Raw genomic sequence first — 17,620 nt, 5'->3', positions numbered from 1 at the left:
GAGGAAAGGAGACTTGGTTTTCCCATTTGTATTTTGATCCAAGCATGGCCCACTTATCTTGGATATAGGATGGCAGCTTAGAAGTTATTGGGATTACCCCACGAGCAGTGTCCAGGTAGTTGAGGAAAAGGCAGGTGTGGGTCTGTTTTGGCTAGCTGAAGCTCTAACAGGAGGTCACTGAGCTCTTGGAATTTTGCACTGTCCTTACCAGATAGTTTTGGAAAGTCATCTAGAGTCTTGAACAAGGCGTTTTCTATGGCCTCAGGACTACCATAGCTTCGTTCTAGTCTCTCCCATGCGGCAGTAAGACCAGCCATTGGATTACTGATGTGGACAGATTTAAGTCTCTTGACCCGTTCTGTAGATTGTGGCCCGAGCCACCTGATCAGCAGGTCTAGCTCTTCAGCTGCGGTGATGCCTAGATCGCTAATTGCGGTTTTAAAAGTGCATTTCCAATCCCTGTAGTTTTCAGGTTGATCATCAAACTTAGTAAGACCGGTCTTAGTTAGATCACGGCGAATCATGTAACTTGCAAAGACGGACATGTCAGTACTCTCTGATTTTGGAAAGACGGTTGCTGGCTGGCTAGCATTGTTCATGCAGTCTGTAGTGTTTTGATCTAGGAATTCAGGAAAGTATGGCATAGCGTAGGCATTCAGTCCAGTAACTGGCTTAATATGCTTAGTTTCTGCCACAAATGGCACTGGAACTGTGTGGCTGACCAGAATGTGATGACTTGTTTGCATAGTGGCCTGCACGTGTGCTTCTGTGTATAGGGATTGGTGAGGTGCAGGGGCCTGGTACATTCTGGTGCACGGAGGAGGACCAGGATGAAGGGTTGGCAGTGTATTGTACTTACCTTGAATGCAGGATGCTGATACACGCTCTGTGTCCTGTTGCCTTAGGGGAACGTCTGCGCTGTTAGGAAGGATTGCTGGAGCGGGACGGGGGTGGTGGGGCGCTCTTTTGGCTTAGTACATAGTCCCTAGTACGTTTAAGAGGATCTTCAGTATCAAAATCACTTAAACTGATGCTGTCTCTTTGGCTCCCACTGATGGCTTGTTTCAGGACCTTTAACCTTGCCATGGTTGTGGTGTATTCACATTCCTTCTCTAGGGCCTCTATTTCTGCCTTTTTGCTTGCTGCTTCCATTTCTGCCTTTTGGCATGCTGCGTTGGCTGCTGTGCTGGCTTCCATTATTGCCTTTTGGCGTGCTGCGCTGGCTTCCATTTCTGCCTTTCTGCGCACTGCTTCGGCTGCCTCTAATTCCATCTCAGTTTTCTTTTGAGCAAAGGCAGCTTGTACCTTAGTGACCTCAGCTTCTGCGGTTGCTCTTATATGCTGTTCGCTGAGGGTTGAAGATTTTGAAGAGCGTGACTTAGATGATCGCTTTGACTGCCTTGCTGAGCCAGAAATGCAAGATGACTTCTCGGCCATTAGTGCAATTCTTTCCTCTGTCTTGGCTTTAATAAAACGTACCATGCATTCTCTCTGAGTTAAGTTGTTGGAAAGCTTGCAGCTCTTTACAAGAAACAGAAGGGTTAATGTTTTTGTAAAATGGTGGCATATTCATCTATTGTTTTTACATACAGTTGATAATCTGAACACAGTTGTGCAAGGGCTCCCTCTGGTGGTAGTTTGAGAGAAGCAGGCTGAGACAGGCTGTCTATGTGACTCAGCAGTTTTTGCCATAAGTCTGCTATAAGACGGGACAGTTCATGTTTACTGACTTCAAGGTTCTGTTAGAACCCTCCTGTTTGTTTTTTCCATCTTGTGTTTTGTGGTCACGTGACCATCTGTCTTTATATTCCAGCTCCGCCCTTTTGGCTGTGCTGGACTTCAGTGTTGTTTGACTGTTTCTCTAGCCAGGTGCTTCTTTGCCTATCTCTGTGTCAGTTCGCTTGGTCCTTCTGGGACCTCTAGTACCTTTTTATCTGTTTATCTTTTTGTGTTCTGCAACAACTTCTCTGTTTAGGAGGTGTCCCATTTTTGTCCCAGTCCTTAGTTATTTTAGGGACCCCTCCCCTTATGCTATAGGTCTTCGTTCAGACTAGCCGAGGATTAAGGCGGGTCTGTTCACTAGGAACAGGCAGCCCACTACATCGTAGGGATTCAGCTTAGTCTTACTGTAGGGACAGTTTTCCCCTATCTTTCCTTAGTACATGTTGCAGATCATAACAGGTTCTCCCTGACTTTCCATGTGGGCTTTGTGGGGCGTCTAGCCTTCTCACTAGACAGTGGATCAAGTTCTATGCACTCTTCCTCTAACAATGGGTCTGACAGAGACCGTGTAGTCATTCCCTCATCCATCTTAATTCACAGGGAGGAGGGAAGCTGTAAAGTGGAAAATTGTAAAAGCACAACCTGGTGACCTAACATATACCGTATTTTTCGGATTATAAGGTGCACTTTTTTTCCTCCAAATTTGGGAGGAAAATGGTGGTGCGTCTCATAATCTGAAGTGAGCTTACCATGGGGCAGAGATGGGGAAGCAGGGCCACAGGAGGCAGGGTCGCTGTTTCAGGAGCCCGGGCTCTTAGAAGATGTCTGCACCTGTGAGCAGAGTCCATTTTGCCAATGATTTCCCCGCTGTTGGCTTCGGGAATATGGCCGCCGGAGGCGGCGCATGTGCAGATTGAGATCTCAGGCCATTTTTCTGAAGCCCACCGCAGGGAAATCATTGGGAAAATGGACTCTGCTCACCGGAGTCTACATCTTCTGAGAGCCCAGCCACCGCAGCATTGCCCCGCTCCTGCCGCTTCCGGCCTACTGAAGCAGTAACCCTGCCTCCTGTGACCCCTCTCCACTGCAGCAGCCCCCCCAGGTAAGCTACCATTAAAATGGACTACAAGACGCACCACCATTTCATTAAAAAAAATGTTTTTCCTATTTTCCACCCCAAAATTCAGGCTGCATCTTATGGTCCAGTGCGTCTTATAATACTCAAAATACGGTAATCTATTAGTCCCTGATTTGTGGTCTACTTTTTTAGTCAGTTGATAATTGAATTGTATTATAACTTGTATGGAAATGTACTAAAATACTGTATATAGTAATATAAATATAATTTTAGTGTAGTGTTATTTATTAATAATTAAAATCCGTTTTATTCTTTGCAGATAACTGCGCCAGGAGCCCAATGGGACATATAATATTTTCAGATTTTACAGTAGATGATCATGATATCAAACCAGATACATGTGAAGAGCATGCCATTATACAAGATATACCACAAGCCCTTCTCAGAAAAAGTCTGTCTTCCAATCTTTTTCAACGTTCTCTTTCTTCAGCTTCATCAAAGGCCAATATGCAAAACAAAAGCCACAGAAGGATTGTTGGGCATAAAATGGCTCATAGAGGAGAGAGACCATTTTCATGTTCCGAATGTGGGAAATGTTTTAAACGGAAATCAGTTTTAATTGTACATCAGAGAATTCACACAGGAGAGAAGCCGTTTTCATGTTCAGAATGTGGGAAACGATTTACGGAGAATTCATATCTTGTTACACATCAGAGAAGTCACACAAAAGAGAAGCCATTTTCATGTTCAGAGTGTGGGAAATGCTTTAATTGGAAAAGAAACCTTATTGCACATCATAGAATTCACACAGGAGAGAAGCCATTTTTTTGTTCAGAATGTGGGAAACGTTATAGTGAGAAATCCACATTTGTTACACATCAGAGAGTTCACACAGGGGAAAAGCCATTTTCATGTTCACAATGTGGAAAATGTTTTAATCAGAAAAAAAATCTTGTTACACATCAGAGAATTCACACAGGGGAGAAGCCATTTTCATGTTCAGAATGTGGGAAATGTTATAATGAGAAATCCAAACTTGTTAGACATGAGAGAATTCACAAAGGGGAGAAGCCATTTTTATGTTCAGAATGTGGGAAATACTTTACCCAAAAATCACATCTTGTTAGACATCAAAGAATTCACACAGGGAACAAGCCATTTTCATGTTCAAAATGTGGTAAATGCTTTAATTTGAAAACAAATCTTCTTAATCATCAGAGAATTCACACAGGTGAAAGGCCATTTTCATGTTCAGAATGTGGGAAATGTTTTAATCGTAAAGCAAATCTTGTTCGACATCAGAGAACTCACACAGAGGATAATGCATTTTAATGTTCAGAATGTGGAAAACGTTTCACAGTGAAGTTTTACCTTGTTAAACATCAGAGAATTCACACACTTTCATGTTCATGATATAGGAAAAAAAATATTACACATCAGCGAAGTCACTAAGGAGAGAAACTATTTTCATGTTCAAAATGTGGCAAATGTTTAACAGAAAAATCACACCTTGATAGACATTATATAACACACACAGGGCAGTTGCCATTTTTAATCATTGTATTGATAATATCTACAAGAAAAAATAAATAGAATCACACGCTCACAAAAGGAAGGGAAAACAATATAGAGCTTATTAAAAAATGTATAAAAAAATAATATATTGTTTATGTGAACCATGTATATAAAATATTTCACATTTATATATACTGTTTATCAGTATCTTAAAAGGGTTGTCTGATGACTATGTCTCCCATGCTATTTGCCATTGGCCATGGAAATATATTATACATGATCTGGATAGTTACTGAGGCAACCATTCAATGCCCGGCTTGTGTTATCTAATTAATGTGGTGATCTGTTAATTTGATGAGACGAGGTGCATTTATAGAAATAAAACAACCCCATAACATCAGTGAAAATTGTCCCCCTTACTCACCTCCAACAAAAAACAATTACTTGGCAGGGAATTGGTGTCTAGATGCCATCACTGAACAACATACCTTCCTAAGGGCATGAACATAGAAATAGTGCTCCTAGTGATATCCATTAAGTGTCCCTCTACTACAGTATTTTTTTCATGCCGCCCATAAATTAAGTCACCCTCTCAATGCTTTTGAGATTCCTCCCATATAGTAAGATGGTCCAACAGTTCCTTCTACACACCGCATGATACTCCTACAGTACCCCTCACAGACAATGATATCCCACAGTGCCTTGTAATGATGCTTACAGAGTGCCTAAAATGCGGTATGATGATTTCACAGTGTCCTCAATAAGGTTTTAGGCCACCATAGTGCCCCTAATACAGTATGAAGCTGACACAGAGCAAATAATACATTGCCTCAATACAGTATTAAGCTGCTTCACCACCCCTCATGAAATTGAGGCTGCCATTACCCCCAATGCAGTATGATCCCCCCACAATGCCAATGAATACAGTATCAGGCCAGCGCTGTTATGTTCTCACTATGAACTACAAAACAGTATGATACCCACACAGTACTTTCCAATATAGCATGGTGCCACTCATTCCCAATTAGAAAAATGCACTGACACAATAAAAAATGCATAGCTTCATTCCCACGATATGCTGCTTTGGTCAGAACTGTGTGTGGACTGAGGTTCTACGCAAAAGACACGATCCATTGACAGAATTGCACCTCTTTACCAGAACTCGGATTCATTGGCTGAATGGTGGAGCAACGAGCAGATAGCTCCACTATTTTGTTCAACTGAATTGGCGTTCTGAAGAGTCCGATACCATTGGAATTGGGATACTGGGAACGAGGCTGGCTATTTGGCATCGGCTTACCCCAGTTCATAGGCTCCATAGCATCTATACAGTTGGTCGCCATTGGCAGTAAGCCACTGGATTAACCAGTTGAGAATCAAACTGTTGCTTTGGCAATTGTCCCAAGCTCATACAGTAATATCTCCCAACAACTTCCTGCTGTTTAAATGACTTTGGAAATAAAATCATCACTTACCTTATGTCCTTTAGTATATTTTACAATTTTTTTTAGAAATTTTTCTTCCATTTTTTCATTTATTTTCTTCCAAGCTACTGGCTCTAGAAAGATAAATGTAAAGATATTGCATCAGATCATGAGAAATCCCACTTAGAATTATCCACAAAAGCTTTGTCTGGCTGGAGAACAGGAATGACAATCAAAGTTGACTAAGATTGCAGAAAGTTAAAGAGATTTGCTTCAATTGCTTAAAGTGAGGACCATAATTCGTTCTCAATTCTGATTTTATTAGAAATGTTTCCAAAATATATGGAAATTATTTTAAGCTGTGAAAGCTGTAAGTTAGATATTTAGGAAAAAAAGTACAATTTGAGAATAAGAATCTTTTTTTGTTAAATATATTTACCAAGAAAAAGTAGGCAAAGGTCCACTTGTTAGTTCCTCTCTCTATTGTGGGGTTACAGAGACTGAAGAGAGAAGGGAGTAGTGGGGAAGTAGAAGATATTCTGACATTTTACATTTCAGCAATTGATCTTGAACATTTGGTAGACAGCAAATATACAATTGAGGGTTTTGATTTATTAAGGAATTTAGCATTTGGGTCAGATTTTTTGATTTTCCAGCCAGGGTAACCATATCTGCAGAAAATTGTCATGACATAAGGTGTGCTATGTTGATTCACCTTCTCTACCCTTTCTCTGTATGTAGGAGGTTGATTCTGAAGTCATTTCAAAAGTATTAGGGCTTTAGCAGCTGTGAGTAAGTAAATCAGTCATCTGGATTTTGCCCTCATGGCATAATGATCGTGTTTAATGAGGATTATTAATTCTGCTGTGAGTTATATGTTGAGGCACATGATGTTTTAGCAATATCTTAGAATTTGCTCCTAAAATAAGGAGATGGAGGGGCAGCACCACCAGATGTGGGAGAGCTAGGTCACTTAGTTTACGCATCTACAACAGAGATTTCAGTTTGAGAGATTAGATGCTAAGAGCTATTCCTGCATTTTGTACCTCCTTGTGAGCATTTTTTAATGCTTTTCTTGGAGGGTAACATGCGTGAGAGAGTATACATTTAGCCTCTTTATGACTTTTGGCTTCAGGTCCTTTTCAAAGGAGGTTAGGAAAGTAGGTGTGTAGGACAATGGTGTAACCACACCACATACCCATTGTAAAGCTTTCATGCCTTCCTCAAAGTGACCATCTTAAAGGGAACCTGTCACCAGGTTTTCCACATACAAACTAAAAGCACTACCTTTAAACCCTCTTACACATCACTCCACCAATTTGTTTATCAGCCCCTCACAGATCCATGAAAATAACTTTTAGCATTCTCCCTCGACATATGCTAATTGGTATGGTCCAGTTTGATGGGTGTTAAATAGGGTTGAGCGAGTATGTTCTGACCGAGTATGCTCGGGCCGAGCTCCGAGTATTTACAGCTGCTCGGTGATATGTTTGAATCGCTCTCTCGTGTGCATGATTTGCAACTGTTTGACAGCTTTATTACATGGGAGGAATGTGTAAGAAATAGACATTCCTCACATGTAATAAAACTGTCAGTCACAAATCATGCACACGGGAGCGATTCAAACATATCACTGAGCAGCTGTAAATACTCGGAGCTCGGCCCGAGCATACTCGGCGAAAGGGTTAATAGTACATACTCGCTCAACACTAGTGTTAAAGGTTTAAGCTCGAAAGGTCCTTTCTCCCAGCAATCGCCGGCCTCATGTCTTGATGGAATGGATGATTTCTTATATGTCAATGACCCAGCGGTGCAAATTTCAAGTCTGTGCAGTTGAAGCACAGATCTACTCAGATGCGCTTCTCTCTGCATTCCTGAGGGAGCCAATTAACCGGGAAGTGAAACTGGGACATGCGCAATACAAGTCTTTACTTTTACTGTTATTAGAGCTAGATTGTTTGCAGCTGTAGTCTGACCAATCACTAGGAGGTTTAGGGAGCATAATAATGTTTTAATTTGTCTGTTTTGCTGTTTTGCCTTTCGTCTTTGGGGTAAAGGTATTTAGGTGGCATAATTTATAAAAATCTTGAAAGCTTTGAGCAATTTTAAGGCTAATAGATGAGAGTTGATCATTCTCATCCTTGATGGCAGGTATGTATCTAATTGTATGTCATTTTTCTTTTTTAATAAGGGCAGACATAAACTACGGGAAAATATATATAATTTTAATTATCAAAAATCTCAGTGATAGGAAACAGAGGGCGGTTATTAAAGTAGCACACTCTACTTCATAGTTAACAGTGGGTTATCCCCAGGATCCGTATTGTACCCTCTTCTTTTAAACATATTACTGCTATTGTAGAAGGCAAGCAGAGTAACATTTCAAAGTTTGGAAATTATAAAGGGCAATTTACATTTAACATAGATAAAAAGAGGGTAATGCACTAGGACAAAGGAAACAAAAAGTAAAATTGTGTACTACTTTATAAAACACTAGATAAAACTGTCGCTGAAAATACTTGAGTGAATGGGTGGACAGAAAACTCAACTTTAGTGACCAGTGCCAGGTAGCTGCTGCCAGGGCAAATATAATCATGGGATGCATTAAAAGAGGCAAAGATGCTCATGACAAGAATGTATGTTTCGTCTTGATTTATGTCACTTAGAATACTGTGTACAATTTTGGACTTCATTGTATAAGAAGAACATAGTTGAACGAGAAAGAATGCAGAAAAGAGCGACCAAGGATACTAAGATAATGTTACCCAACTCCGGTGCTCAAGGCCCACCAACAGATCATATTTTCAGGACGTGATAATTCTATTACCTGTGCAATACAAAAGAAATCCTGAAAACATGGTCTGTTGGTGGGAATTGAGAACTGGAATTGGGGGACACTGTATTAAGGAAGTGGGTTAATTGGTGCACCAAGACAGGTTATCAAAGTTGTGGTTATTTAGTTTGGAAAAATGAAGGATTAAGCCCCCCATATACATTTGACTAATGTTGGACGAACCCGGCGATATCGATACAAGTATGGGGCGTCAAACTGATTTTCGGGGGAGATGTCGATAAGGTCTGTCAGATTTTGGACTGCCGATCGTATTGTTTTCTCAGAGATAAACCATTGGCAGACATGTCTGTCAGCCACATTCTCATAGAGGACATAGGAGCCCTCAGCCAAACAGCGATCTATTGTGTATCGAGAACTTTAGGACTGATCTTATTCAATGTACAAGTGTATGAATGGACGGTACTGAGAACTTTCTAATGAACTTTTTAGTCTTAGGCCAGAAACAATGAGATGGGGTCATCCTAGAGGAGAGAAGGTTTAATTATATAATCACCAACTGCGATCCTTTGCAAGCAGTGAAACTGGATTTTTTACTGAACAAGCAGTGAGACTGTAGATCTCTCTGGCACATGATGTTGTAATGGTTGATTCACTACAAAAGCTCAAGGAGGCCTGGATGCCTTTCTTGAAAAAATATAATCATACAGGTTATGGCCTGGGTACTAGATTCTGTGATGGGACGTTGATCCAGGGAACTGGTCTGATTGCCGTATGTAGAGTCGGAAATGAATTTTTCCCCTACTATGGAGCAATTAGTATCTGCCTCATAGGGTTTTACCTTCCTGTGCATCAACATGTTAGACTATAGGTTGAACTTGATGGACATGTACCTTTATTTAACCTTAAAACTATGAGACGTGCATAGATCATACACTGGGGATAAAAATGCTGTTTTCTGTGTCTTTTGTTAGCACATATGTTTTTAACTACTTTTGTTAAGTTAGTCGAATCTTCAAGCACCAGGAAGCTTTTTGGGAGTTCATTGCTATTATGTTATGTACGCACAGTAATTTTTTTAGACATTTAAAAACCAATGCGGTTTTCAAGTAGAATCAATTTCAGGAAATGCTCCTTTTTGGGGAAGTTTTTGGTTGAGGATTCTTTTTTTCTGAAGCTGTTTTGAAGTGTTTTAGAAGAATTCTTTTCATTTCCTAAATCATTCCTTCCAGCTTTTTGATTGGATGCTGCCTAGTTTGAAGAAGTGTCCTCAAGGTTCCTCTTCAAAGGAGTGACATGCACTTTCTTTTTTCTAGAAGGCATTCTACAAACCCTCTTCAGTAAGAGAAAAGCTATAAAAAAAAAACAAAAAACCTCATATAAACAGAAAAGTGAATATTTCCCAAATAAATGAATTGAAAGAATTTTCCAAGAGTTTTTTATGCAAATTGCCTCTTCAGTGAAAAAGAGGACTTGAACTCTATAGTGCCACCTATTGGAAGCAGCAATCCTACAAGTCACAATCAACCCTTTAACGAGTCTTGCAATATGACTTAGGATAAAAGCCAAATCAGAATCTCAACTTGCAGACACGGTGTTTCGGGCTGTTGGCCCTCGTCAGTGCAAAGTATGAGAACTGATTTGGCTAGGTGAGAGACTCTGGACCGAGGTCTAAGGGGTAATATTTCTACTTATGGAGAGTGACACACCAGCTCCTGCATGCCAAAGTAAGGAGGCTTATTCGCCATGCAATGCTCCTCTGGGAAGTTTAATATGCAAATTGCCTCTTCAGAGAAAAAGAGAACTTGTACTCTATAGCGCCACCTATTGGAAGCAGCGATCCTACAAGTCACAATCAACCCTTTAACGAGTCGCGCAATATGACTTAGGATAAAAGCCAAACAAAAATCTCAATTTGCAGACACGGCGTTTCGGACTGTTGGCCCTCGTCAGTGCAAAGTATGAGAACTGATTTGGCTAGATGAGAGTTTATGAAACCGGTTGTTAGAAGGTTTTCGGAAACACACATGGTCCTACTGTGCACATATTGTACACGCACAGCTCCACGCTGCACACGTCGTACACACACGGCTCTGCTACAGCCACACCGCAAATCCGTCCTGATCCCACTTCAGCTCATCCAGCACCATGACAACCAGCCCAGCAGACACTGAGGCCCCTGAGCATGTGACCCCTGACTCCTCCCCTCCTGTGACCTCATCACAGGTCCTGTGCGCACAGAGCAGCCATATATCCAGTGTGCGGCTCTGCAGGTGGAGGTATGTGGAGATTCCCCATTACTATTAACCCCCTCAGTGCTGGTGACGTCTCTACTCTCGTTCCCATATAACTTACTGATGGAGGTTTCTTCTCTTTCTCTGGAGCCAGAACTTCTGTTATCTCCCATAGACGATGAATAGAGAGAAGCGCACACGTCTCCTGGGGAAACCTCTCTGCTTTTCTATATATCACTTGTTTCTTCAGGTGACATTTATAATTGCGGCTGTTATAATTAATGACTCCTGTAAATCCCCCTCATGGCCGCTCCCCTGACCCTCCAGTGTCATCGCTCTTTGTATATCTGCCGGTCTCCTCCATATTTCTGTAGTCCCTGTGACCTGTGCGGCTCCTGTAGTGATAATCTCCACCGCCCCCCGTGTAGACGGCAGATTCTGGGGGACGGACATAAAGCACATGGCGTTCAGGCCGCGCTCCATCTTTATGACACTTATCCCGATCTTAGCGTCTCCACTGTCCTCAGCTTTTGATATTGGTTACATATAAGGTGTATTCCTGTCCCCAAATCCGATCCATTCACAATGACACAGCACCAAGTGTCACAGACCTCTAGATAATGCAGATATCTGGTAGAAAAACAATAAAGTCTTACACTATGTGATCAGACTGTCCAGATAGAAAAAAAAATTCCCTCAACTCCAGCGTTATTTTTAAGGTTGTTTTTAAGGTTGAAGGTAGACTTAAGTCAATCAAGTTCAACCTATAGCCTAACATGTTGATCCGGAGGAAGGAAAAAATCCAATGGGGCAGAAACTAATTAGCTCTATATTAGGGGAAAAATTCCATCGCGATTCCACATACGGCAATTAGACTAGTTCCCTGCATCAACATCCCATCACCGAATCTGGTGTCCATAACCTGTAATATTCAATTTTTCAAGAAAGGCATCTAGACCTTTCTTGAATTTTAGTAGTGAATCTATTACAACATCATGTGGCAGAGAGTTCCATAGTCTCACTGCTCTTAAAGTAAAGAATCTGCATCTGATTATGATTAAACCTTCTTTACTCTAGATGTAGAGGATGCCCTCTTGTTCCCTTCTCAGAGCTACAGTGGGGAAAATATTTGATACACTGCTGATTTTGCAAGTTTTCCCAAGTTTTCCCACCTACAAAGAATGGACAGGTCTGTAATTTTTATCATAGGTACACTTCACCTGTGAGAGACAGAAACTAAAAATAAGAAAATCACATTGTATGATTTTTAAATAATTAAATTGCATTTTATTGCATGAAATAAGAATTCTGACTCTCACAGTCCTGTTAGTTTTTCTGTAAGAAGCCCTCCTACTCTACACTCATTATCTGTATTAATTGCACCTGTTTGAACTCGCTACCTGTACAACAGACACCTGTCCACACAATCAATCACACTCCTACCTCTCCACCATGGCCAATACCAAAGAGCTGTCTAAGGACACCAGGGGAAAAATTTTAGACCTGCACAAGGCTCGAATGGGCTACAGGACAATAGGCAAGCAGCTTGGTGAGAAGGCAACAACTGTGGGCTCAATTATTAGAAAATGGAAGAAACACAAGATGACTGCCAATCTTCCTCCGTCTGGAGCTCCATGCAAGATTTCGCTTTGTGGGGTAAGGATGATTCTGACAAAAGTCAGGAATTGGCCCAGAACTACATGGGAGGACCTGGCCAATGACCTGAAGAGAGCTGGAACTGCAGTCTCAAACAATACCATTAGTAACACATTACGTCATCATGGATTAAAATCCTGCATGGCACGCAAGTTCTCCCTGCTCACTCCAGCACATGTTCAGGCCCATTTGAAGTTCACCAATGACCATCTGGATGATCCGGAGGAGGCATGGGAGAAGGTCATGTGGTCAGATGAGACCAAAATAGAACTTTTTGGTATCAACTCCACTTGCCGTGTTTGGAGGAAGAAGGATAAGTACAACTCCAAGAAACCCGTCCCAACCGTGAAGCATGGTGGGGGAAACATAATTTAGATGTGCTTTTCTGCAAAGAAGACAGGACAACTACACTGTATTGAAGGGAGGATGGATGGGGTCAGTAAGAGCACTGAAGATGGGTCGTGGCTGGGTCTTCCAGCATGAGAATGACCCAAAACACACAGCCAGGGCAACTAAGGAGTGACTTCGTAAGAAGCATTTCAAGGTCCTGGAGTGGTCTAGCCAGTCTCCAGATGTGAACCCAATAGAAAATCTTTGGAGGGAGCTGAAACTCAATGTCGCCTAGCGAAAGCCTGAAACCTGAAAATCTGGAGAAGATCTGCATGGAGGAGCGGGCCAAAATCCCTGCTGCAGAGTGTGCAAACTTGGTCAAGAACTACAGGAAATGTCAAACCTCTGTAATTGCAAACTTAGATCAATAGAAAGATCTCTGTACTGTCCGCTCATTTATGTATTTATTTTACTCACTTATAGTGCCACTAATTCCACAGCGCTTTACATACATTATCATGACTGTCTCCAATGGGGCGCAAATCTAAATTCCCTATCAATATGCCTTTTGGAGTTTGGGAGGAAACCGTAGAACCTGAAGGAAACCCACGAAGACACGTGGAGACCATACAAACTCCTTGTGGATGTTGTCCTCTGTGAGATTTGAACCCAGAAACCCAGCACTGCAAAGCAACAGTGCTAAACACTGAGCCACCGTGCTTCCCATATATTTGTACATTGTAATAAGATCGACCCCAAGCCTTTGTTTTTCCAAACTGAATAACCCCAAGTTTAATAACCTGTCTTGGTATTGCAGTCCACCCATTCCCTTAATAACCTGGGTCGCTCTTCTCTGCACCAGATCTAGTTCAGCTATGTCCAGAGACCAAAATTGTACACAATCCTTCAGATATTCTTGGAAGCTTGTTACATGGGATTCTTTATGATTTTCCATCTTCTTCCCATTCAGATCCTTACAATATCAGATCCCGTCAGTGGAGATCTTCTTTAAAAGAGAATTCTCCTGATTGACCCGTTAAGGATGGGTATGAACAGGGACAAGATGGCGGAGAGGATATTGCACCTTACACTAGAGATCCTTTTCCGGCTTACTGGAGAGGTGAGAGACTCTGATGATGTCGCATTACATCATTCTTATCTATGGGAATAACAGATAGACAGAACTGGAGAGGCGAGGACTTTGGAAATGTCTGTAGTGATATTTATTAATTTGTCTCCATAACCAGGATTACACAGTAATTAAGAAGACCTCTAGTGAGCGCTGTCAGGACCCTGTATCTGAGAGATGGAGGACAACCTTGAGCCCAATCACGGAGCCTCCACCTCACCTCCTGATACATGAGGACATCAATGAGCAGAAGATTTTAGAACTCACCTACAAGATGATTGAGCTGCTGACTGGAGAGGTGACACTGCTGTGAATGCTGGGACATTATACAGTAACGTTATGAAGGGATCGGGGGGATGATGGTATCATTGTATGTGTCAGGTTCCTATAAGGTGTCAGGATGTCACCGTCCATTTCTCCATGGAGGAGTGGGAGTATTTAGAAGGACACAAAGATCTGTACAAGGACGTCATGATGGAGGTTCCCCAGCCCCTCACATCACCAGGTAATAGAGAGGACTAAATACACACGACCTATAATTATCTATGTGTAAAGAATGAATTCAGTCCCTGTATGTGTTTCCTCCAGTTCTATCCAGTAAGAGGACAACACCAGAGAGATGTCCCCGTCCTCTTCTTCCACAGAACTGTAAACAAGAAGATCCCATTGTTCCTCAGGATCATAAGGTAGTTATGTTTTATATTATATGTTTTATACTTGGTGGAGATGACAGGCTAAAGCTGATCAAAGACATTAGATGTTGTCTGGATCTTCTCACAATTTTCTGGTTATGTAGACTGCTGGTTAGAATTAGGAGCCAACAGACTGGATTTATACAGGAGACTAGCACCAGTGTCATACACTGAATGGCCAATTTATCATTTTATCTCAATCCACATAAGAATTGGAAAATTGAATGATTTTGAACGAGGCATGGTTATCAGTGCTTGATTACACAGTATTTAAAAAAAAAACTGCAAAACTCATGTTTTATGGGCAATGGTGTCAAAACTATACTGAGGATATGGTGATAGAGTAAAAACATCCCATGAAAGGGGATCCTGTGGATGAAAACAACTAGTCAAAGGAGATATCTAATCTTTCTGAGAACAACTGGTGCAGAGTCTTGCAAATTGCTTCTGAATACAGAGCTGGTGTCCAACTAATGTGTCCAGATGCACTCATTGTTCTTTAGCACAGATGAGATATAGCAGCAGACAATCATTTTCAGTGCCATTGCAACCTATCTTCAGTGGGGAAAAGAGCCCAGAAATTATATGACTGCGCACTGGAAAATATTGGTCAGATGAATCTAGTTTTTTGTTGCACCATGCTGATGGGAGGGCCAGAATTTGGCAGAAGGCTATTGGAGGTAGAATAATGGTGCCGAGAATATTTTCTTGGCACATCCTGTGACATCTGACACCTGTGGTTGAATGCTTGTACACTGAGGCTTACCTAAGCATTGAAGCCAAACATGTTCATCACTTGAAGACAGCTGTTTTCCCTACGACAGAAAGTCAATGCACCATATATAATGGTTGTATAGTCATGGATTTGCTTTTAGGAACATGACAATTTTCTTGCTTCCCGGCCTGCACAGTCTCCAGATCTCATTTCTATAGAGCATCTCTCAGACAAGGTAAAACAGATTGTTAAGAGAATGTCAGTACCAGTATCAAATTTGCAGCAACTTCAAAAAACTATCCTGTTGGCATGGGCTAATATTCCTGCTTAAGAATCAACACCTAGTGGAATCTGAGATGAATTGTTGAAGTTCTGAAGGCCAAATGAGGTCCAATGTGCTACTAGATGGGCATCTGTAATAAAGTAGCCATTCAGTGTATGTTTTATAATTGGGGGAAATTACAGGATAAAGCTGATCATAGACATTAGATGTTGTCTGGATTTTCTCACAATTTACTGATTATGGAGACTGGTGGTTACAATTAGGAGCCAACAGGTTGGATTTATGCAGGTGACCTGCAACTATGTGATAACTACTGCTGTCACGTCATTTTTGGTTGTCTTCTTATAATCTTTTCTCTTCTTTGAAATGATTTCTTATGACTACTCCATCTGTCTGTGACTTTTACAATATTTGTTTCAGGGTAAAGATCTGCCCCATATTAATACTACAGAGACATATGTGAGGGGTGATGAGCGGTGTAAAGAGGAGATTCCTACAGATAACCATACAGGTAACCAATAAATGCTGAAAAGTACAGTGATGCAGGAAAGTTTGCGAACCTTTCAGGAAAAAGTCCTAAAAGTAGATAATTAGAACCAAATAAAACGAATGAATAAAAAATATTAGACTTTGGATCATTTTCCTCATTTAAACAATACAATATCACACAGTTGTGAGTGGAAAAGTATGGGAACCTTTAAAATTAGTAGATAATTTGAAGGTGAAATTAGAGTCTTATGTGTTTAATCAATAAGGTGATACTTAGTTGTTAGTTGTCAACCTGTTTTTATTCAAAGTCTGATGTTAATATGTTTGTGGAAGTTTATCATGGCATGAACAAAGAAGAGTTTTGAGGACCTTATAAAAATTGTTGTTGCTAGTGAGGCTGGAAAAGGTTACAAAATCCTCTGTGAAAAGTTTGGACTCCACCAAGATTGTGTAGAAATGGAGGAAATTTAAGGCCAATATCACCTTCGCCAGGAGTGGTCGATCAAAAATAATCACTCCAAGTGAAGGCGTATTATAGTCTACAAAGGTCACAAAGGAACTCAAGTTAACTTCTAAGCAAATGGCCTCTTTGCTAGTGACTCACCCCCTGGGCCGTGGGGCACTCGGATCCGGGCAGTAGGGGAACGATGGGAGTAGTAGTGGCAACCCGGTTCCGTGGCTCAGGGTGGTCAGGCCAGTGGTAGTCCGTTATGTGCTGATGTTTATGTCCGACTACGCCACCTGTGGATTGCAGCTATTAGGAACCGCCGCTGCATGCCGACCGCTGGGGCTGATGAGGTGTGCAGCTAGGGTAGTGTGACTCCCCACGGGAAGAGTGCAGCCCCAAGGCAGTATAATGGATGGTGGGAGTGATGGTGGTGAGAGTCCCAGTGCTGATAGTGCTGGAGGAGCAAGGAGCACGCAGACAACAGGTTGCAGTCGAGGGTCTTTACTAGAACAGGTAAATTGACCCACAAACAGTCCCGGCTAGGAGGGGACCTGGATGTCTGAGAGCAACGGGGAAATTGGCCCTGGTCAGGGTGAGGGTGTAGGCCTACCGTGCTTTCTGCGCTCCTTCTGGCTATCTCCTCCTTATAGGGTAACAGCCCACGTTTCCGAGCTCTCCGTGTATTCTCGCCTGTATGGCCTGCTGGTCCCTTCTGTTGTGGCAGAGCCTCCAGGCTTCTTAGGCCAAGGAATATACAGTCCCCTTCGGACTGGTTATCTGCTGGGGGATGTGGAATCCTCCCAGCCTCAGACACCAAAGTCTGGTAAATTAAGTCCGTTATCTGCCAAGACTGGCTCACTTCGCCTCTTGTCTCTGGCTTGTGGCTCTCCTCCTGCCACACTTCCTCTTAGGTGCAATACAACTGTCTGTCCCTGCTCTGCTCTGGGACAAGTCTCAGTCCTGAGACAGGTCGTCAAGTTCTCCCTAACCCTGCCCCCAGCACCAGCTTTTATAGGGGCAGCCTGCTCCCCTACTGGCCTGAGACAGGAGGTACTGCATGCTAATGTTCCCCTGACTAGAGAACCTCCCCCTTGCTCTCAGACACAGCTTTATT

At 41.9% G+C, this 17,620-nt stretch overlaps 2 protein-coding genes and 1 pseudogene across 4 annotated transcripts in view; 2 read left to right on the top strand and 1 right to left on the bottom strand.

Moving 5' to 3' along the window:
• Positions 1–4,530, top strand: part of LOC141272069 (uncharacterized) — a 35,532-nt gene extending 31,002 nt beyond the window's left edge. Inside the window, exon 7 of the mRNA XM_073682380.1 lies at positions 3,120–4,530. Coding sequence (XP_073538481.1) covers positions 3,120–4,132 — 1,013 coding nt within the window. The 3' untranslated portion in view covers positions 4,133–4,530. The remainder of the gene's footprint in view (positions 1–3,119) is intronic.
• Positions 1–17,620, bottom strand: part of LOC141271469 (uncharacterized) — a 524,545-nt pseudogene that overhangs the window by 238,349 nt on the left and 268,576 nt on the right.
• Positions 10,736–17,620, top strand: part of LOC141272065 (uncharacterized) — a 77,806-nt gene continuing 70,921 nt past the window's right edge. For 2 of the 3 annotated variants that reach the window (XM_073682373.1, XM_073682375.1), the window contains exons 1-5: positions 10,736–10,809; positions 13,721–13,870; positions 13,998–14,177; positions 14,261–14,384; positions 14,468–14,565. In XM_073682373.1, coding sequence (XP_073538474.1) covers positions 13,793–13,870; positions 13,998–14,177; positions 14,261–14,384; positions 14,468–14,565 — 480 coding nt within the window. In that variant the 5' untranslated portion in view covers positions 10,736–10,809; positions 13,721–13,792. Of the gene's footprint in view, positions 10,810–13,720; positions 13,871–13,997; positions 14,178–14,260; positions 14,385–14,467; positions 14,566–15,989; positions 16,081–17,620 lie in introns of those variants that run through there. The other variant, XM_073682376.1, reaches the window with a different exon arrangement.

Source organism: Phyllobates terribilis, unplaced genomic scaffold (genome assembly GCF_046119375.1).
Source record: "Phyllobates terribilis strain yellow unplaced genomic scaffold, ASM4611937v1 Scaffold_5__5_contigs__length_657084704, whole genome shotgun sequence".
Taxonomy (NCBI): Eukaryota; Metazoa; Chordata; class Amphibia; order Anura; family Dendrobatidae; genus Phyllobates; species Phyllobates terribilis.
Note: the sequence above shows the minus strand (reverse complement) of the source record. Positions and strands in the feature narration are given on the sequence as shown.